Source organism: Oryzias latipes, chromosome 17 (genome assembly GCF_002234675.1).
Source record: "Oryzias latipes chromosome 17, ASM223467v1".
Classification (NCBI taxonomy): Eukaryota; Metazoa; Chordata; class Actinopteri; order Beloniformes; family Adrianichthyidae; genus Oryzias; species Oryzias latipes.
In genome coordinates, this window is record NC_019875.2 from 789,143 (window position 1) to 809,872 (window position 20,730).

At 39.5% G+C, this 20,730-nt stretch overlaps 1 protein-coding gene across 13 annotated transcripts in view; it reads left to right on the forward strand.

The window, feature by feature from the left end:
* Positions 1–20,730, forward strand: part of pard3 (par-3 family cell polarity regulator) — a 340,861-nt gene that overhangs the window by 297,979 nt on the left and 22,152 nt on the right. For 12 of the 13 annotated variants that reach the window (XM_011485964.3, XM_020711397.2, XM_011485962.3 and 9 more), the window contains one exon: positions 15,852–15,975. In XM_011485964.3, coding sequence (XP_011484266.1) covers positions 15,852–15,975 — 124 coding nt within the window. Of the gene's footprint in view, positions 1–15,851; positions 17,026–20,730 lie in introns of those variants that run through there. The other variant, XM_020711398.2, reaches the window with a different exon arrangement.

Sequence of the window (20,730 nt, forward strand, 5' to 3'; positions counted from 1 at the left end):
TGTCCAGATGTTTGTGTATTTGTTGGTGTAAACGTCATTGAAAGAGGAATATTGTTGAGATGCAAAGAATTACAGTTAAATGATGAATGGTGAAATATTCAGTTATTCAGAGTGAGATAGAAAGAGAGAGAGAGAGAGAGTGTGTGTGTGTGTGTGTGTGTGTGTGTGTGTGTGTGTGGGTGTGGGTGTGTGTGTGGAGGGGGTATCTGACCTCCAGGGTAGTTGCTGTGTTAACTCTGGCTAATCTACATTTGATGTGTGCATTAAGGGTGGACCCTTTCCTTGAAATAAACACAAGTACCATCCTTGCTGTTGTGTTGTAGGGAGAGGATTGTGTTATGGAAAATAATACAGCTTTTATTGCGTGTTTGTGTGTGTGTGTCTTGGCAGGTCAGTGTGTGGTGTGGCTCTTTGACTCTCACAGTGAAAAAATTTGGCTCTTGGTGTCAAACTTGTTCGCCACCCCTGCTCTATATCTTTGTGATTTTGGCTTCTTGGAGCAAACAGGTACTGTTGGGAATGCCAAAGGGGAGTGGGGAGGAACAGTGTTGGGTGCAAACTGGTACTACTTAACTACAAAGCAACGTTAAAACAACAAAAGGCGATGCACAGCATCTTTTTTGGCCCATGTGAATACTTTGGAATCCATGAGGCAAAGATTATTTTCCAACAAAAACCATTGAATGTACAGCATTGCAATGTTTGGATGATTTAAGCACTTAAAAAGAAGTAGTCATAATAATTACAGGTGACAATTGTATTTTTCAATATCCCACTTTTTTGCCATTTGTCAGATTTTTATTTTAAACTTTTCTGTATTGCACAGCACACTCTTCTGGTTTCTCTCTTTTGCACTCTTCTACTTCCCAAAACCCCAGCTGCTGCACTCTGGGGTAGCTGACTTTAGGAGCCCTCACCTGTACTCCATATTAAATCACTCTAATGAAGGTGTTAATTACCATCATTAGTGCATGTACAGGCTGATCAGCTGCAGAAATATGAGAATTCCTGCCAATGCGCTCATGACCTAGAAATAGTCTGAATTTTATGTATAATAGATGTCAGACCATCTCCAAGCTGAACTCCATTCCTTGCACTAAATCTCTACTCTTAGCTGAATTGATTTAACCTGCACTATTTATCTGTAATCTCTAAAGTTCGGGCATAATCTATAAATCCTTATTTAAATATTGTGGTTGCTCCTGTTATTTCGTGTGCAATCAGTCTTCGTAAGAAATACTAAATCCTAATTAGATGGGATGTGCAGACTATTTGTGTGTGCACATAATTTGGCACTCATTATTGGGTGTGCCGTAACTCAGGCCCTAATTTGGGTTTAAACAAGAAGCTAAAATTATGTTTAATCAAGACGTCAACAAAGTCTAGAAGGAGGATGCAGACATAAATGACAATGGAACAAAATGAACATTTTTACGTTTTTCTTTTTGTTTGTCTGTTTAAACTTTTTTTCCCCATTTAAATGTTTTTTATGTGCCAATCAGCAGACTGATCAAGAAGCTCAACCGTTTAAGAAAAACAATTGTTTTTCCACTTTAACAAAAGCATTTCATTTAGTTTTACTCTCTAGCAAATTTTTAAGATTTTTGAAATGCTTTCACTGTTAAAATACAACTTCATTATTATTCAAAGTCTCATTGCAGCTCAGCATTGGGAGGATCTTAATAAACAAATTGCAGATTATTCGATAGTTTGGTACTAAGTGGAACGGCATAATCAAGCTTTGCACAAAAGAAAGTTTTATTTTGTATTGCAAATCACCTATACCTTGTCAAGATTAATAAAGTAAAAGCTTGTTTAGTATTTTTTATTTTCTTGAGCTGAGACGTTCTTCACTGTTTTTTTACAGTTTTTGTATACGTTATTTCAAATTTCTACAAATCAACTTCATGTTTGAGCAGGCTAATGAATCCAGCAGAAGCTCTGTGTCTGAAGTGCTTTTTTCGACACTATCTGCTTAATGTTTCTTCCAGAGTAAAATGTCAGCACATGTCAGCATAACTGAGTTTTATTTTGAAGTGGAGGAATAAGTCAGTTGGTGGGATTTGGAGGAGGAAGTGTGCATCCTGCTGATGCTACGCATGTTTTACAGTGGACCTCATTGGTACAGAGGCAGGAAAGTCTTTGTGTCTGCAGAGCCAGGTGGCATTTACTGCTTCAGCTGGTCCAGTGGGATTCTTTTGGTGGGGGACGGGCGGGAGGTCACCCAGGATTTCCTCAGATCTGACGGCAGAAGCATGGAGATTTTGGGAGAGCAGATGTTACATATAACCACTCTGACATCTGTTGCTCTGAACGAATTTGGAGTCGTACTGCTGTCTGAGCTTCAGACCTGCTCTAAAGAAACAAGAGTTTTTTCTTTTAATTGGTTAGGGATTCAGTACAACAGTTTTTTAACGATTGCTCCTCTTCAGAGAAGGATGACAGAGCATGTTCTGCTGATATGTTTGTAATTAGCTCATAAAACGCTCTGCTGACTTTCAAACTCAAATAGCAAGATTTAAAAAAAGCAAAAACATAAAGCAACTTGACCTGTCAGGTAATCACATTAAATCTAGTCAAGCTTTGTCTTTGTCACAGTTTTCATTCACAGTTTATTCCAGTGAACCTCTGGATCCTCTGGATAAAGAAAGGAAAAAAACAATGAAACACATCAGGGCTTCGACTTCTGTCAGATAAACACCAGAAAATTGACGGGACCACAAAACAGAACTGCAATCAGTGCTCTCTCCTGTTTCTTTTCCTTGTTGTAGTGACTGTCGGAACTTGACTGGACCTAATTCCAGACAGTTCCCTTCAAATGCTTTTGCAGATATTCTCAAGAAATTTCCAAATAGGATTAAATGGTTCAAAAATGTCAATATTGTGGTTATGATATAACTGTTCACATTTTTCTATCCTTTCGACTGAGGACATTTTCACACTACGGTAGCCCCACTTGGTCAAACTATGCAGCATGGAGATTTCCTCGGGCTCTACATATTTTCATTTCACGTTTCCTTTTGTAACCCAAAGTTCTTTTCCCTCTTAAGTTGTGTCTGACATTATTCTTTGTAGTGTTTATAGAGAGATTTTGCCACAACCCACTTTGTAAACAGATCTGTGGCTGTTAGAATGAACCTGCTGCTCCACAACTGTGTCTCTGATCAGAGCAGCTGGAGCCTCGTAGCTTCGTGTTTGCAGGCGGGGAAGCTGCTTTGTGATAACAGTGTGCGGTCTGGAGAAGGGTTCTGACCGCAGTCCATTCAACTGCAATGCACCAAATAATAATCATAATAATAAAAGCACGTTTAGAAGATAATCTCGCTCTATGTCGGAGCTCTGCTTGTTTACAACGGACCAACAGACAGCCAATCACATAATGTGACGTCAGGACTAGTCGAAGGACCCTGAACGGTTGTTGCAGGCCGAATAGTTAAGGTACCTACAGTGGAAGCAGCCATTTTGAAATGAACAGGAAAAGCCCCTCTACTGCCCCTAGTGGCAGGATGATAAACTACAGGATGATAAACTAGGGAAAGTTTGGATCATGTGAATGAGATAGGGGTTTCAGAAATGTGTGTATCAAATGTGACACAAATATTTATAAAGGGTAAAAACATAATTAGATTGTATTTGTGAAAAATGTCAGATATTTAATACCAAACATACATAGAGTAGTTTTTTAAAATACTTTTTATCCTATTTTACTTCTAAAAACTGTTACTTTTACCAAATTCCAGCCTGAGCTATGGTGGTTTTCCTGGAATTTTGGGCACATATTGCCATGGCAATGGCACCACACACTCCATCTTATTTCTCTAAAATTGCCTGCTTTCATAAGATTCTGCTTCCATTTGCTTCCCTGCAGAACTGAAACAAGAGGTAAAAGGCCCCCTGTCTGCTGATGATAATGGATCCTAATTTGACTTAGATGATGATTTGTCAGATGCTGCTCATCCTGGGCTGGAAATGTTATGTAGAGCTCCAATTACAAGTGAGAGACCCATCCGTCAGACAGCAGTCGACAAAAGAACAAAACCATAAGGGCTGGACCCTCTATCCCTACTCCAGAAATTACTCCAAGTTCTTTTCTCTCTCAATGTTGCCTCCATTTCATCTCTTCGGGACTTGACAAAATTAATTGTCCAGCTCTGGAGACAAGCACCAGCCTTTCATAGAAGACAAAGAATAATGCAATTTTCAATTTTCATTTTTTCCCATTACTTCTGTCTTCTGTCAATGGATGGTTATCCATCCGCTATGAAATGGTTTTTTGGTTGCCAAATATAGCCCTCCTCTCCTGCTGGGTTGTGTAGTTCAGTCTTTTGTATAAAAACAAAACAAGCAGACATCTTTTTTCTTTCAAGTCATCAGGGATAATTTCATGATTATAATCTATTCAATTAGCCTATTTTTCTGTGCTTAATTAAGACCTCTTTTTTCTTTCATGCTGTTAAACCTGTGCCAACTGGCTGCTGTCGCTCTGCCCCTCAAATGCATATTTTAGCCTCACTTTTCTACAAGTAACATTTTTTTATATTTATCCAAAACATTAAGCCAATTTTGCAAATAATGAAGCATCCCAGGTCTACACAGCTTTAAACAAATGATATTTTTCTGCATTTTTATTTATTCGACAAAAAAAGAACAACTTTTAAATTCGTGTTCAACAAAAATGTAATATTCAAAAAGAAAACTGTAAAAGTTTTTAAAAAGATAAGTTCCACAAAAGCAGTTTCTCATTCAGTCTGAAATTCATTCGGTCCTCGTTATTATTGTTTAGTTTAGCTCAAACTTATATAAATGTAAAAAAGCTAAATGGACTCTAATGCCTCCCCCTAATCCACAGCTGATAAGGCAGCACGCTCTCCCGGCTGGTTTAAAACCCTCTTTTCTGCTCACACTTCCTTCCCGCGCTCCAAAACTCTGCCAGTGATTTGCTCAACCTGTTTGAAAACAGTGAAAACGGATTTCCACTCCTGTGCAAAGTTGTAAAAGCTGCACTGAAAGTTAATGGTCCAGAAGGGTCTACTTTACAACCATGTTTACACACAGGAGGAATAATTAACATGGTTGTGATACTTTGCGGTAGTGCCATCAACTTGGATGCCCCTCACTCAAAAAACCTTGTTGCCTGGTTACAGTTTCTCCAGGTGATTGGATCCGCTGAATCACCACGAGTGACTGTGAACGACGCAGACAAGTGTTCTGCCAGCATTATAGACAGCTGTATTAGGACGAAATGCTGCTCGTGTCTGTCCATTGACTCTGAATGGTGTCCACAGATGACACCGTCACCTCTTAACCCTCAAGTCTGGATGTGAGTGAGCTGTGATGGAGACCACACTGAAAGTTTATGTCTCAGAGGAAAAGCCCCTGAAAGTGATATGAGTTTAAAACAACAGAGAAAAATCAGAAAATACAAAACAGAAAATCATTCATTATACTTCTCTGCATGGAGGACACTATCGTCCGGCATTGATGGATGAGATTATGGGCTGTTTTTACCAGGGCATCAAGGTGCTGCAAGTGTGATTGTATGCTAGATCAGGAAGCACAGGCAATGTGGATAAGATCACACATCTATTCTCCTATTTAGCATTTCAATTTAGTGCAGGAAGATAGAACTGAAACTTAACAGAGCCGGCTTCCCACAGAAACATGAATTTAAAGAAAAGATCCAGATTTTCAGACCGAGTACTTTTAGAAGTTTAATGAAGTCATTATTATCTTAATGGTTATGGTTGCTTTCAAACATAGCTCATGATGATCAAATTAAGCTTCACATGACTTTTACCAAGATTTTTATAAAATAAAAACAATAAAAAGAGAATTTAGTCCAGAAATGGCCAGAACATTTTTAAGCCCACTAGTACATGTCTTGGATTTTACAAGCTTCTGTAGATTTTTTTTAATTCTTAGAAATATATATCACTGTACAACTCAAAGTATCAACATGTTTCTCACTTCTTTGTCTTTGATTTCTTTGCTGTGCTATGTTTTTAAACAGTGGCGCTTTGTCTGATACAATGGGCAGTAAATACAGTTTTTAAGCTGTTTAAGTGGTTGTATGATGTCTTACTACTGCCATGGGAACCTGGAGGCCAAGTAGAAACAGAAATAGATTGTGTTTTTAAACATAACGTTGAACAAACACAATTTCTGTGTTTTTGTTCAGATGATTTCTGTGCAGTACTAAGCCTCTTAGGTCCCACGAAGGCAGGGGTGGGCAATTATTTTGACTCACGGGCCACAAAGGGTTGTAAAATTGGGTAGAAAGGCCGGACCAGGAGCAGATGTGTGGATTGAGAAAGAAATAACATGGAATCTGGATGAAAACATTTGGATTGAAAATGATATTTAAAAACAGAGAATTTTAGAGTTTTTAGGTTAAAACTTTGTTCTCATTTTAGAGCCAATTGCACCAACGACTTGATGTACCTCATGTAAACCTTAGAGAAATGCTGCATTCATGTGGTGTTTGTTTGATCGGAAGAATAAAAAAACAACAAATCTTCCAAAACCACATAGATGCTAGAGCGGAGTCCCAACGATATGTTTCCAGATTTATGTTTGGGTTTCGTTGAAGTTTTTGGTTTTCTGCATCATCCTGGTATTTTCACTGGAAGTATTCACAAGTTATTCTTCTATTTCATCCCTATATTCTGGCATGACTAAAGACTTCTTGCATAATTTAAAGGTGGAGCTGCTTGTAAGCCAGATGGAAAATGCCCTGACAAGGGTTACATTGAACCATTGAAATGTGGCACATCACACGGTCTGATAGGATTTAGGCTGTGACGTAAAATGCATTTCCCTCTGTCTGAGAGACGTGTTACAGATATCAAAATCTGTCCAATTTATTTGATTTTAAGTGAAGAGGCTGCCATCAATATGCTGATTTGAGCGGCCATGACGTTGGGCTTTATGTTAATAATTGTCGGGGTTCTCTGCCTCCAGTGTTGCTGTAGCTTAACATGTGAGGAGAGTTCCCCGTCTTGCTTTATGAGACACAGAGACAGCTCGCATTAATACCAGTGAAAAAAAATGACCATCTCAGACGCTCTGACCAGAAGAGCCCCAGGAAAAATAAAGATGGCCCATAAAACTAAAAAACAATTGAATACAATCCCTTCCTTAGATGGATTCCAGTGTTTACTGTCTGCTTTGCACGAGTGTAGACACCCTGTGGGACTCCAGACACCGAGGCTGAACGGTGCTGTTCCAAAATGAGATCTGAGGGTTAATGTGCTGCAGAAAATTGCACTTTTAGTGGATTATTTGTGCAACTTTTTCCCCATTAAGGAAATGTTTGATGAAAAATGTTAAGTTTATCTTGAGGTTTTGTCTTTTGAACTCTTAAGGAGGTTATAATATCCAAATATCTGTGGATATTCTTTGGATGTCCAAAGGAAATCTCACTTGGACTTTTTTTTTGCTTAGTTTTCAATCTATTTGTAGATTTAGTCAACATAATGACTACTTTAGTTTCGTTTAGACAGTTGATGTGATGAAACAAATGGCAACTGTTGATAATGAGCTGCTAAGTATTGTTATATTGTATCGATTGGCGTCTAATTACCATGTTTCTGCGGATCGATGTCACTCTATCCAGTGTCACGAGGTTAAGTCCAAGTAATCCAGTGTGGAGACGAATTATGGCTAATGAGAGGCTCAGTGGTAACAACATGAGGACCCCTCTGACCTTCTAATCTTTCCTCTGTATGAACACAACACCAGTAAGCCTGAGATTAACCAACCAACTCTAAACTTTAGAGCCTCAACTTTGTTTTATTGTGGAGGTCCAAGGAAATCTTGGATTGTCTGTTTTAGCATTATTTCAGTTTTTTTATCAAAACATTTTATTCAGTTTTTATCTTAGATAATTTTTGACCATTTAAAATGAATCAAAATTTTAAATCAGATCAAATCAAAGTTTTTTTATGACGCACTTTTCAAATAGTAACAACAACATATAGTGCTTTACATGCTTAAAACTATTAAAACATGAAAATATAAAATACACAGCATGCCCTCCCAAACCCCTTCAACCAATTTAATGTGTCATAAAATGAAATATGAGTAAAATATATTGAAAAAGAAATTAAAAAAAACAAAGTGGAAATGTTTGATATTAAATATTATTTAATATTTAATATTAGTTTTGTCAGTGGATACAAGTTTATCAGGAGCAAAAACTTTAAAAGTGATTTCTAGGGTATTGCATTTTAACAATTGAAGTTTATAAAGAGGGTTATTGACCATATTTTTGCACTAATATTTTTTAGCTTCTTAGACACAATACATAAAAAAACTGTCTGTAAAACTAAAATCATACTCCAATGCATCCAAATTCAAATTCAAACGTACTTTATTAATCCTTCAACAGGGAAATTTAGTTCCAGTACATCTGGAACAAGATCAGACAAACAACAAATACACATACATTTCAAGAAGTTGACTCATATGGAGTTAATTCATTAAGTTCATTGATTAAGTTATGGAGTTATTCTGTCTCAATAATCAGAAATGTACACAACCTGTTTCACAAATACACACACCCTTTTATTTTATGCAAACGTGCAATATGAATTTGGAAATGCACATGTTGTGTTTCAAAAACACACGTTGTGTTTCACACATGCACACTAAATGTTTCCCACATGCACAATAAGTGTTTCTCACAGATGTGCACGCTGTTTCACAAAAGGGGTAGTGCAGGGGTAATGCAACAGGACAGTTGGAGGCTGACTCCACTCTCAGCCCTGATTTGAAGAGTGGAGAGAAAAAAACGGGGGGGGGGGGGGGGGGTGATCTGTGATTGACAGAGAGGTTGGCTTGAGGTAACGTAGTCACGCTGCGTCTTTAATATGGAGAGTGGTACAAAGTGACGCCAGTTTTTCCACAGAACCTTCTGTGGAAGTTGAAGATTTTTCTCTTCCACCTCCTCATGATCCAGGACACTAGCAGCATAGCTAACATAAGGATAAAGTATTAGCATTTATCCTGAGTGAAACATTCATAGCAAATCCCATCACCAGGACACAGTTCACTGGATTCAGTGCCAACTGCATTCAACCACTGTTGCCTGGCTTCCAAGTCCACTGGAAAGCTGCACAAGCCGGTCATTTTTGAAGACCGGAGGCAATAAGCTCACGACCGACTGGTACAGGATCAAAGATGGGCGGGGCCATTTGTCACCTATGTGAAAGCTGGAGAAAGTCTAAGGGGCCATTCGATTGGCTGAAAGCCACCACGCCTGTTTTGCTGATGAGTTTGATTGACAGATTCATTAATGGTGACATTAGTTGACCTGCAGCGTGAAGGGGGTCTCAACATTCACCGCAGAGAAATCTCTCACAAATGTAGGGAGATTCACAAATGAGAGCGGGTTTGTGAATGCACATTCTAAAATTTGCACAATCTGTGAGTTCATATTAGAAGTATACCTAAAAATTATTTTTGTGAAGCATCTATTGTGGATTTCTGAAAACTTTACTATGTTTTTGTGAAACACAGCGTGCACATTTGTGAGGAACACGTATTGTGCATGTGTGAAACATTTAGTGTGCATTTGTGAAACACAACATGCGCATTTCCAAATTCATATTGAACGTTTGCGTAAGATTAAAGTTGTAAATCCGAGTGTGTATTTGTGAAACAGGTTGTGTGCATTTCTGATTATTGTGAGTGAATTAACTCCATAGACTGAGATCATGCTGCTGTGACCCAGGCTGTGATGACCGAACCCAGCGCCACCTTGTTCAGCATGCAGATGGTCCATGATGGAGGGGGGGATTGGTGACACTGCATGCAATGTATAGATACAAGAAAAAAACTACACCGTTCAACACAAATAGCACATATTTGCCAGGAAAAATATTCAGTCCCCAAAGAATCTGTGATGTCAAACCAAGTTTTGTAAATTCTATGCTTTTTTTCATAAAAATCCCAGTCACGTTTCTGTAAAGTTTTGCCTTTAATGCGACACCTGCATCAATGCAGATGACTTGCAGGGAACATTTACATTTTTCAGTTTTTTGCATACTTTTTTTTTTTTGCATACTTTACACCTCTAATAATTTAGCAAATCCACTTGTTATGATAGTACATGGAAAGAACTAGTACACGCAGCCTAATGTCGTTTACAGTTTTTCAATCAAAAATTTAGGCATTAATGGGTGCCACACTATTAAAAATGAAAAAAAAAAATGTTAATTTTATTTTGAAATATTAAGTATTTTAAAACTTATGCATCTTATTTTTTATGTTTTAAAAAACTGCAAGAAACTTTTTTGCAACAAAGACATTGGTCCACTATGGCATGGGGTTGGAATGTAATCCATGGACACGGTTTCTCAGGAGCATCAGTCTTTCTTTTAGCCTTCGATCAATCGATCCGGTTTATCGCTTCCAGCATCGCTGCTTCATTTTTCACAGCTGAGAAAATCTGCTGCTGCTGCTGTGAAGTTCACCTGATAAGACTCCAGGAATGAACCTCCACAGCTGCTGCATTCACACATAATCACACCGTACTCTTATTTTCTTATTCAGCCCGTATCACGGCGTTGGGGCATGTTTATTTAACAGGCTGGAGGAAGCTAGTCAGCACAACAGTCACATCTCTCCCTCGACTACCCGTGCTTAATTAAATCTTTAATTAAGATGGCTGCTTTTAATTAAAAATGTTGGTTATTTTGAGGTGAGGATTACTGGCAGATGAATTGGTTGGCATATCAAACATTTCAATCCATCTATAATCAGGAGTTAGGAGTGATTTTATTAAATCAGCCTCAATAAATGAGTTTATTGGAGAAAGACTTATGTGGCACTTTTCAGTGTAAAACCAACAATAGGGCTCTTGTTTCCTCAAGGTCACCCTGGTTGGAACCGACCTCCTCACTCAGCGTGATGGTCTTTATGGGGTGTGTCCAGCTGTTTCCTGGTGTTCCGCTTCTAGTGCAAGAGTTAGATTTTGTCACAAAGTCCAGATCAGAAGTTGTAAAACCCAGGTCCATCTTTAGTTGGCTGCTGCTCCCGGTCTGTTTATGAGCTGCTCTGAAAGAGCCCATTCACTTTTAATCTGCAGGATTAGGGTCCATCAGCTGCCGCTGCCATTTCCTGGAGATGGAATCATCCATGGCTCCTCTCTTTCTCTCTGAAAGCAGTGTCACTGCCATGAGGGCAGATTGGATTAATCCCATTACAGCGGCCTCTTCTCCGGTGATAGATGAAGCTCTCATGCCTTTGACCTCAGCCACAAAAGTTTGTTTTCTAAAGATGCATGACTCACTGAGCTTCTGTGAATCACTGCTGCTTCATGGGCATGAAATTAATGTGTGGGTGCATCACTTTAAAACAGCTTTCCTTCAAGGAGAAACTCTTTTCATTACCATCTAAGTATTTCAGGTTCTGATCACCTTTTGTCAGCAGTTTTCTCAAAGAGAAAAGAATGATGGAGACAGCAAAATTACAAGAAGCTTCCTGAGCTTTGATGCTCAAAGAAGTGTTTTCAGAAGAAATGGAAACAGATTTAGCCTTCAGAGTGACCTAAACAACAAAAAAGATCATATTTGTCCACATTCACTGAATAAACTTTGGGTTAGACATAATCTCACAAACTTGTATCATTTTCCCACACAAAGAAAAACATTGAAGGCCTCTCTGACTTCCATCCATCTGAGCCTGAAGCCAAACTTTGTTTTCTTCCTCCAACTTTAGATTTTTTTCTCTTTAATTACCATGAATAATCTAATCCATGCAGCTTTGTTGATGCAAGACAAATAATTGATGCCTGGGTAAATAATACTTAAAGAAAAACATCTATATACTGCAAGGTAAATGGCTGGAATTAGCTTAGATTTGGAATTGTTCGGAATTCCAAATCTTGGAATTGGAATTGTGGAAAATGAAAAAAGTTGTGAAAGAGTTTCCTTAGAAAGTGTCGAGAAAAAAGGATACATGATTAATTATTTATTCTGTTTACCCCTGTTTAACCCCTTAATACCTATTGATGCAAATAAGCATCAAACCCTTTGTAAATCAAATTGACCAAAAGTTAGCATCTACATGACAACAAAAACATCTGAGAAATGTTACTTTTGAAGCTAAAACGAATTCAGGCGTCAAAGGGTTAAATGGCTTCACTTTTAAATTTACTGTTTTCTGTCCAAAAGCTGTCAATTATGCTTAAAATTTATGTTTTGAAGAAAAATTTTGCAAATGTTTTTTTATTGGCACCAGTGAGGGGCATTTCTCAGAAAATTTCAAAACATTTCAAAACTTTTAAATTCAGCTATAGACCTTCCTAGGGCCTCCAGCTCGTATTGATTCAGTTAACATGAAGTCCCGAAAATTCTATAAGAACCTTGTGAGTAGTTTGTGATCTTAAATAAATGGTAACCAAAATGAAAATGTTAAAAGCCGGCTTGTTGCTTGTGTGTCTTCTGACATCTAGGAAAAACCTTATTTGTTTGTGTTTGATCCGTTTGTTACTTTTGTTTCCACTCTGGGTAAGGCTTCACCACCTCAATAAATACTTTTCTGGACAAAAGGGGTCATGAAGTGGAATAAAACCAGTGTGTTCTGGTTTAAAGAGGTGTTTATTTAAGCAATCAAATGATGAAGCTCAAATAAATTAACCTCCGTTCTTAGAAAGGATCTAACCAGAGAGGTTAGAAAAACTTGGAGACAGAGAACAAATACCTGAATTTCTGCTGTGAAGTTGTGTCACTTTAGATTGATTGTAAAAAGACACCTAGAGGTTATTTTCATACACTGACCTGGCCCCACATGTTTATATATTCAAATCAGACATAACTTTATAAGACAGGCGGTGATGCCAGTGACATGTAAATGAAAAACTCTTTGACGTACCGGAACTCTTCTACCATTTTCGTGATCAATGGGAATTCTGGCGCGGAGCAAAGTGGCTTTGCATATTGTCTTTACATCAATACAGTGTTGCATATCAATGCAAAGCTGATTGACGTTTGGTTACGTAAAGACTTTATTGCTTAAACACTTCATTGCTGTAAAGTTTTGCATATCAGCCCATAACTGCTTTTCTCCACTTTAGAATCCGCTGGGATTTTGTGAATTGGTAAACGGTTGAAGAGCAATGGTAGTTCAAAGAATGGTAACATTTGAACTAAAGCTTTGTTGTTTAAAGGCTTAAGGACAAAAGAAAATGTTTTTCGTTAGCGTGTGAGCTGCTCTAAGTAAAAGTGGTCACTAATATGCCTGTTTTCCTGTAAATATGAGTGAAGACTGGTTGGATCCAATGTAAAGTGTTTTCAATCTTAATCTTTTGTTGCAAAGATAGAGACGAGAGGTTATATCTTTGTTTAGTTTTTTAAAGCTTTTTGTATAAAATGCTTGTTCAGAAAGAGCCGTTGGTCAGTTAGCATCATAGGGAAATGCTTTCCTTTGTTAAATGTTTTTGTTCATCCTTTCATCTTTATTAACTAATGTGATCTGTCCTAAGGCATCAATGTTTGACTCTAACTGAACTAGTTTGTCAGTTTATGTAAATCATGTAAAAACCAAGATGAAGGTTCATGAGGCTGGTAGCCACTCGTTATTCTAAAGTAGCCTGGAAACGTCTTCTGGGGCTGTATACTGATATTAATTCTCTTTGTATTAATTGCTCTGAAAAACAGAACAGTTCTTACAGTTGTATCTTGACAGGCATTTACATATCAGCAGATTTGTTTTGCTCTAGAATAAATCAAAACAGATTATTAATCCACAAGAGATTAAACAAAGATAAAAGAATTAGAAAGTAACATATATTTGTTTGCTACGGTCCTAAAAATGTTATTATGTTATTTTTATTTTTTAACAAAATCCTGTTATTTAGCGATACACTTTTTCCTCTCAGATCTTTTTTGGAGCTTTATTTATGGTCGCTCCTCATCATGCTTCAGTGTGCACAACGCATTAAAGCATTAGCAGTGTCTTAAAGCTGCCCGCTCCTGCTCTGGATTAAGGCTGAGACGGGCAGCGTCTCCTCAGGACGCACGGGTGAGCGTGAAAAGCAGGATGCATCTGTGGCGCCACGGCCCTCTTATTGAGTCCCATAGATGGCCCACTCAACCAAGCCTCGCTGTGACCTTTCAGCCTCATCCCGCGGTGGCAGATATCGAGTGAGTCTGTTAGAGGGATTGTGCTCATCGCAGAGCGAATTTCAGCGTGCTGTTATTCCGTCCCTGGGGTTTTGGGGGCAGGAAAGTTGTTTTTCCGTGTTGCTCTTTCTCTGATTGATTTACAACAGTTTTGCCAACTGGAGGACTCAAGATGTTTGAGCCCTTTATCTGAGCTCTTCTCAGTCTCTCATGGTAGCACTAATGATGATACACTTTTGATGAAAAAGCTGAACCGCTGTCTCTGGAGAGCCAGTGTCTGTCATCTGACAATTGCATGTAAAGCCGGACAAGTCCCGGCCTTTTCCCACATTTTTCCCTTTAGCTTGTCATCCTTTGACGTCTCTTACCTTACCTTACATGAAGGCTGTGACCCGTCATTGCTGGGTCACACGGGCAGCATTCATTAGGTCAGCCGTGCTTTAAAGAGGCAGAGGGAGTGTTGCATGTCATGGAGATTAGCAGGATTGTGTCTGACATGCTCCTGGTCTTTAACCAGGCCGACTGCTTCTAGCTTTTTCTGTCTGGGTAATACAACAAATACAGCTGGCAATGCAACAGAATCAGACTAAGATTTGTTTTTTTTTCTTTTCTTATCTGTCTTAGCATTTTATTTTGAAAGATGATCACATCCAGATTCTCGTGTTGTGACCATTTCTGCTACGTGAAAATATTTTGCATGTTAAAAACCATAGATGTTTTATTTGTCAGTGTCACATGTACAAATTTAGAAGTGTTCTTAGGTCGGTGCATCATTCATAAAAACAAAAGTACATAACTTGCAGCTAATAACTGAAAAGTGGATGATTTGGTCATTAAAAGCAATAAATTAAAGTGTTTATTTTACAAATAATAAATAAAAAGCATCATATAGTAATTAAAAAACAACAAATTACAACTAATGAATTTAAAGCTACTAAAAGGTGCAGCAGTCTTTAAAACTAAGAAGTTACAATTAGAAAAGACTGTTAGAATTGTGTTAAATTTGTTGTATTTGTTTTTAAAATCGAAAGATTTCACTTTCATGTATCTCAGTGAAACAGTATAAACCATTTGGAAAGAGTTTGAGTCATTTCAATCTTTAAACAATATTGACGAGAACAGTAAACACATTAGTATTTCATTTAATCCAACCTTTTGCCTTCCTCACCCTCTGAGCTAACAGCCCAAATGTCTAAAAGAACGTTCAAAATTTAATAGCTGAACATTTTAGCCCCTAACACTGCTTTTATTTTGCAGGCAGCAGTGTATTTGTTCATTGTAGCATGAGAAATTGCAGCATCGGCAGCCCTGTTTGCTGTGAGCACTGCGGGTCTGCACAGCACAATAACAGGCCAGCAGCCGAATGATACGAGGCAGCCGGGGGAAGCCGGGATGTTGGGGTGCCGCGGTGCTGCTCACTGTTCACCACTAGTCTTTGTTCATTGCTATGAATAATACATCAGAGACACATTAGGTTGATTCATATTGCTGGTGGCTGGGCTGTGAGCTGGCTCTGGGCTCCGTGCTCACTTATCACGCTCCGTGTTTTATATGGGTTGAGTCTATATGTGTCAACTTTTGATCAATTCATGGAGGAAGGGCGTTGGACTTTAAACAACGCCGTCCTGGGGTCCGTTTCCGGCACAGCTGATGGAACCAGGTCACTCGTTCACAATGGCCCTCTCACACTCATCTATCTTTCCGCTCCCCTTTCTCTCTCCCTAGTTACCGGTTAACTCCTAGCAACCACGACCGGATACAGAAGCTGCGGCAGGAGTTCCAGCAGGCCCAGAACGTCCCAGATGACCCAGATGATCGCAGAAGAACCTACAGCTTTGAACAGTCCTGGGTGAGTGTGTGAACTCCACCCCAGGGGAAGGCTTCACTTTGACTGTCAGGAATGAAGTCAGTCAGTACCCGTGGCTAACCGGAATCCAGTGCTAACCATCACTAACCCCTCCACGAACAAAAAGGATGCCGCTCCCACTTCAGGATCTCCATTAACCTCCGCCAGCCTTCCAGGCTTATTCATTAACTGTCTGCATGCAGGAGCTTTCACACCTCCTGACACCACTAACCTCACCCATCTGACACAACTTACCCGCCCCCCCCCCATCCATCGCCCCTTTTTCTGTCTGTCAGAAATCCACGCCGACACGCCCCCCACCTCCATGGATTGTCTCTATTTTTACTGTGCCTTTTTTCTTAAAGTTCAAAGTCAGACTTTTGTGCTTTTAAACTGGCATGTATTCATTATGGAGCTTCAAGCCTCTGCAGAGGGATAATTAGTGCACTCTGGAGCAACGAGGGGTAATCCTTAGCGAACAAATCCTTCAAAGTCTTTACAGATGATGAAATCGCTTGTCATATATTTTAAGTATTTATTTTGTCCCCTCTGCTTCTGCACACTGCACCCCAAGTGTACTTGGTTTAACAGTTTTAGAAGTTCTGATTACCAGAACAGTCCAATGGAGCAACGGGAAGCTTATAAAAATAATAAGTATTTTGTTTTTACATGTTTATGTCACTAAATATTTCTCTGAGTGGGACAGCATGTGTTTTTTTGTTGTTGTTGTTGTGGTTGTTATTTAGCACAAGCAGAGTCACAGTTGTGTGATAAAATATCAGCCCACACAGTGGATGTTGGTGATGGGGGGAAACGTTGTTCCACACTAAACCACCTTTCTGTCCTGAAACACACTTGGGTCCTAATTGCTCTAAACACAAAGTCTTTCTACACACAAACACACTCAGACAGGTGTGTTTTTGTACAAGTCTTTATGACATTGTTTCAAATCAAAATGGTTTACAGCGTTTGTTGTTTTTGGTTTGTAATGGGAAAATTTGTGAATTTTAATAAAATTTAAAAATAAAATTTATCATGTGTTATAAACCCTTATTGTTATCATCAGAAGGTTTATCAGGTTCATCAGAAGAATTTAGGGCAGGAGTCTGGAACCTAACCAATAAAGTTCATGTTCAAGTTAAGATCACTGACAGAGGTAAGCCGGAAGATCGCTGGTTCGATTCCCATTCCTGCCCATCCGTGCGTCTTGTGGGCAAGACACTGAACCCTGCTTTGGCTCTGGTGATTATAGGTTGGTGTAAGTGTTCTGCAGTGAAGTGTGTGAATGGGTGACCGGGACAGTGACTGTAAAACACTTTGGGTCTTCAAGGAAGGTGGAAAAGTGCTGAACGCGTGTACACCATGTACCATCAGTAGTAAGCAGAGAAAAGGATGACAGCTCACCAAAGTTAAGAAATAAATGAAAATGTCATTTTTGACTTGCATTGTTTCAAACTTTTTATGGGAGTACATTAGCTTCAGTGGGATGATACTATGTGGACTTTTATTTTAAAAGGAAGTTATGTTAAAAGTAAAAACAATTTTACATTTAGAGAGCTTTTTCTCTGTAAGCCACCTTTGCCCAACTGTAACTAAGTTAAGCTCTTGCAGCCCGTAACCTCAAATGGAATAAAGTAGTTGAGGATCATAGATGGATATATGTAAAAAGTAACAATGATACAAATGCAAATCAATTACCACATTTTTAAAAAGGGTGGAAGAAGACATTGTGCCTCTTATTTGGTGTTGATCAGTGAGAAACAAGCCCAAATGGCTCAGACCCCTGGTTGAGGGTTTCAAGCGTTTAGGCAGAGCTTTGACGAGGTCCTGGACCTGGAGCGTTCCAGCCAGCATTGTTCATGAAGCTCGGGACAGTGTGGGAATCAGGAGCGTGGGTTCCTCTGCCTTTGTCTTGCAACACGCGAGCATCCTCTCAATTAGAGCCCCCGACAGTGCAACACCTTCGGCTTTGTTTATGTCAGCTGACGCTTTTATTGTTTCCCGTGAAACCTTGGTTTTTCTCCCACACTATTTTTTTAACAGACCATTTTTAGTTTCAACTTCAAACTTCTAGTCTAAAGCGTAAATCATTTTATTTTGAAATACGCCAAAAGTCTAAAGTCTCTTTGTTTTTATATTATCAGGCTTCAGTCAGGCTTCCAGACTACTTTCAATGGTAATAGAGTCCTGCCCTGGTCATGCTGGTGGGCTGTATGGAAAACAGCAGTATGCATCTTTGAAATTCAATTACTGTCCACTTGCACATATTACATTTTGTTGCTTTGTCTTACTTGTGCCCAGCAAACCTCGGAGCCCGGTATCATTTTTCCTCATTTACCTACAGCTGACCCACTTAGAGCTTGATGCCTGCCACAGATGGGGACATTGAAAATAAGTTCCTGCTTTTCAATAGTAGGAAAAAAACTGACAATATTTCCCGTAATATCAGCTTCTATCAAAAAACAAAAACTAAAGAGGGAGTTGTTTATAATTATTTAGTTTTTATTTACTTGTTTGTTTGGGTGAATGTGATTAAAAAAAATTGTTTCAATGGAAATCTTAAGAATCTAATAGCTCAGAGGTCACCGTTTCTTTTTAGAGGAAATTTGAGGTACAAAGATTTAGTTTTTGGAAATTTGAAATGTAAACTCCCTAAACCCAGAGAAAAGCCATTACTGCACACTTAGAGGTCTTTTTATTGTGAAAGGTGTGCATAAAATTGATACAGGGCAACATTTTAACTCATTCAGAGAGGTATTCTGATAAGCTAAAAGCTGGTGGAGCAGTGGAAGGGTCCCCTTGCCTTACAGCGAGAAGGGCCTGGTTCAAATCCTGGCTGTTACCTTTCTGTGTAGAGTTTGTTCTCCTCATACATGCGTGGGTTTTCTTCAGGCACTCTGTTTTCCTCCTACAGTCCAAAACTGGGTTGGATCCATTGACTGTATAAGGCTACGTTCACACTGTGCTGAAACGACCCAATTCCGATTTTCTTTGCTCCTGTGCAACCTGGATCTGATCTTTTCATGACAGTCTGAACGATACAGATCCCATCTTTTCAAAAGTGACCCAGATCACTTGGGTATGTGGTAGGTGTAAGATCTTAAGCCCGAGCCCGAGTCAGAACCCGACCCGGTCAGGCACTAAATGACAATCATTACGTTCGGGTCGGTTCGGTTCGGGCTTCTCTCTCGCTGACTTTTTTAATAAACATATTTTAATGGCTGCAAAGAAGCTCCTTAGGCGGGCGGTTGTCAAACAGCTCTTTATTAATCCTGTATGTCAGAACGGTTACCGCACGAACGCGCACACACACACACACAGGTAGACCCCGCCCCCTCTATCCCACCTGTCACCAGCCCACTGTTGATTGACATACACTGTGGTCCAGCAACTGGCAGAAAGAGGGGGGCGCCGGCCACCCGCAGCTCTGCGCACGTGTCATGAATGTAATCTTCCCTCCTCAAGTCTGCATCTATTTTGTTTAGGTATCCCTGATAAGACAGGGGAACTGAAAAGGCAAACACGCACTGCGGCTGCAGAATTTCTCCGCGTAATGAAGCGAGTGCGCATCAAGATCTGTCTTTCACTCTCTTTGTCTGGCCTCTTATTCTGTGTGTATTAGTGTGCCGTGGGAGATGGTCAAGTGTGCCGTGGAAAATTGCCCTCATTAACTGATCTAAAAACATTTCCCATCTCCAGGATTTCAGCTCTGTGTTCATCCAAACAGGCCCTGATTAAACACTGAGTAGTTAGGAATATAAAAGATCATAAAATACTTTTTCTTTGCGTTTATTTTATTTTATTAAAGACATTTGATAAGAATGACTGTACCACGATTCAGCTGCACCTTCGGCTGTATTTTGGAAAAGTCCCGTCGCTTTAACTGTCTCTACCAATCATTCTTGGGGGGCTTAATCACACGTCATCAGTCTGACCAATTAGAAGTGGTTAAAGTCTTCACTTCCTTGTCCCGATTTAGCTCGTAAAGTCGCTCAGTTCTAACAAAAATACCAGCTAAAGCTCGTCTTTAGCGGTGTAGCTTTCCACAGAATCCGGTATCAGACCGTGGAACAAGTGAACAAAACACTGAAGCTCCGAGACGCGAGTCTTTCTGCCGTTTTCTCGCAGTTTTTACACTACATGACAGACATGATGGAGAGAAGGACGGTAGATGTACTGTGTGTGCAGGAGACAAGGTGGAAGGGCAGCAAGGCACGTAGTATTGGAGGAGGATACAAACTGTTCTATCATGGTGTTGATAGGAAGAGAAACGGGGTAGGAGTGATTCTGAAGGGGGAGTTTGGAAACAGGGTTCTAGAGGTGAAAAGAGTCTCAGACAGGATGATGAGCCTAAAGTTAGAAATTGAAGGGGTGATGGTGAATGTAGTCAGTGGGTATGCGCCACAGGTTGGCTGTGAGTTAGAAGTGAAGGAGAGATTCTGGAGTGAGTTGGATGAGGTCATAGAGAGTTTTCCCAGAGGAGAGAGAGTTGTTATTGGAGCAGACTTTAATGGGCATGTTGGTGAGGGCAACAGAGGTGATGAGGAGGTGATGGGCAGGTTTGGTGTGAAGGAAAGGAATCTGGAGGGACAGATGGTAGTGGACTTTGCGAAGAGGATGGAAATGGCTGTAGTCAACACTTACTTCCAGAAGAGAGAGGAACATAGAGTGACATACAGAAGTGGAGGTAGGAGTACCCAGGTGGACTACATCCTATGTAGACGAGGTCATTTGAGAGAGGTTATTGACTGCAAAGTG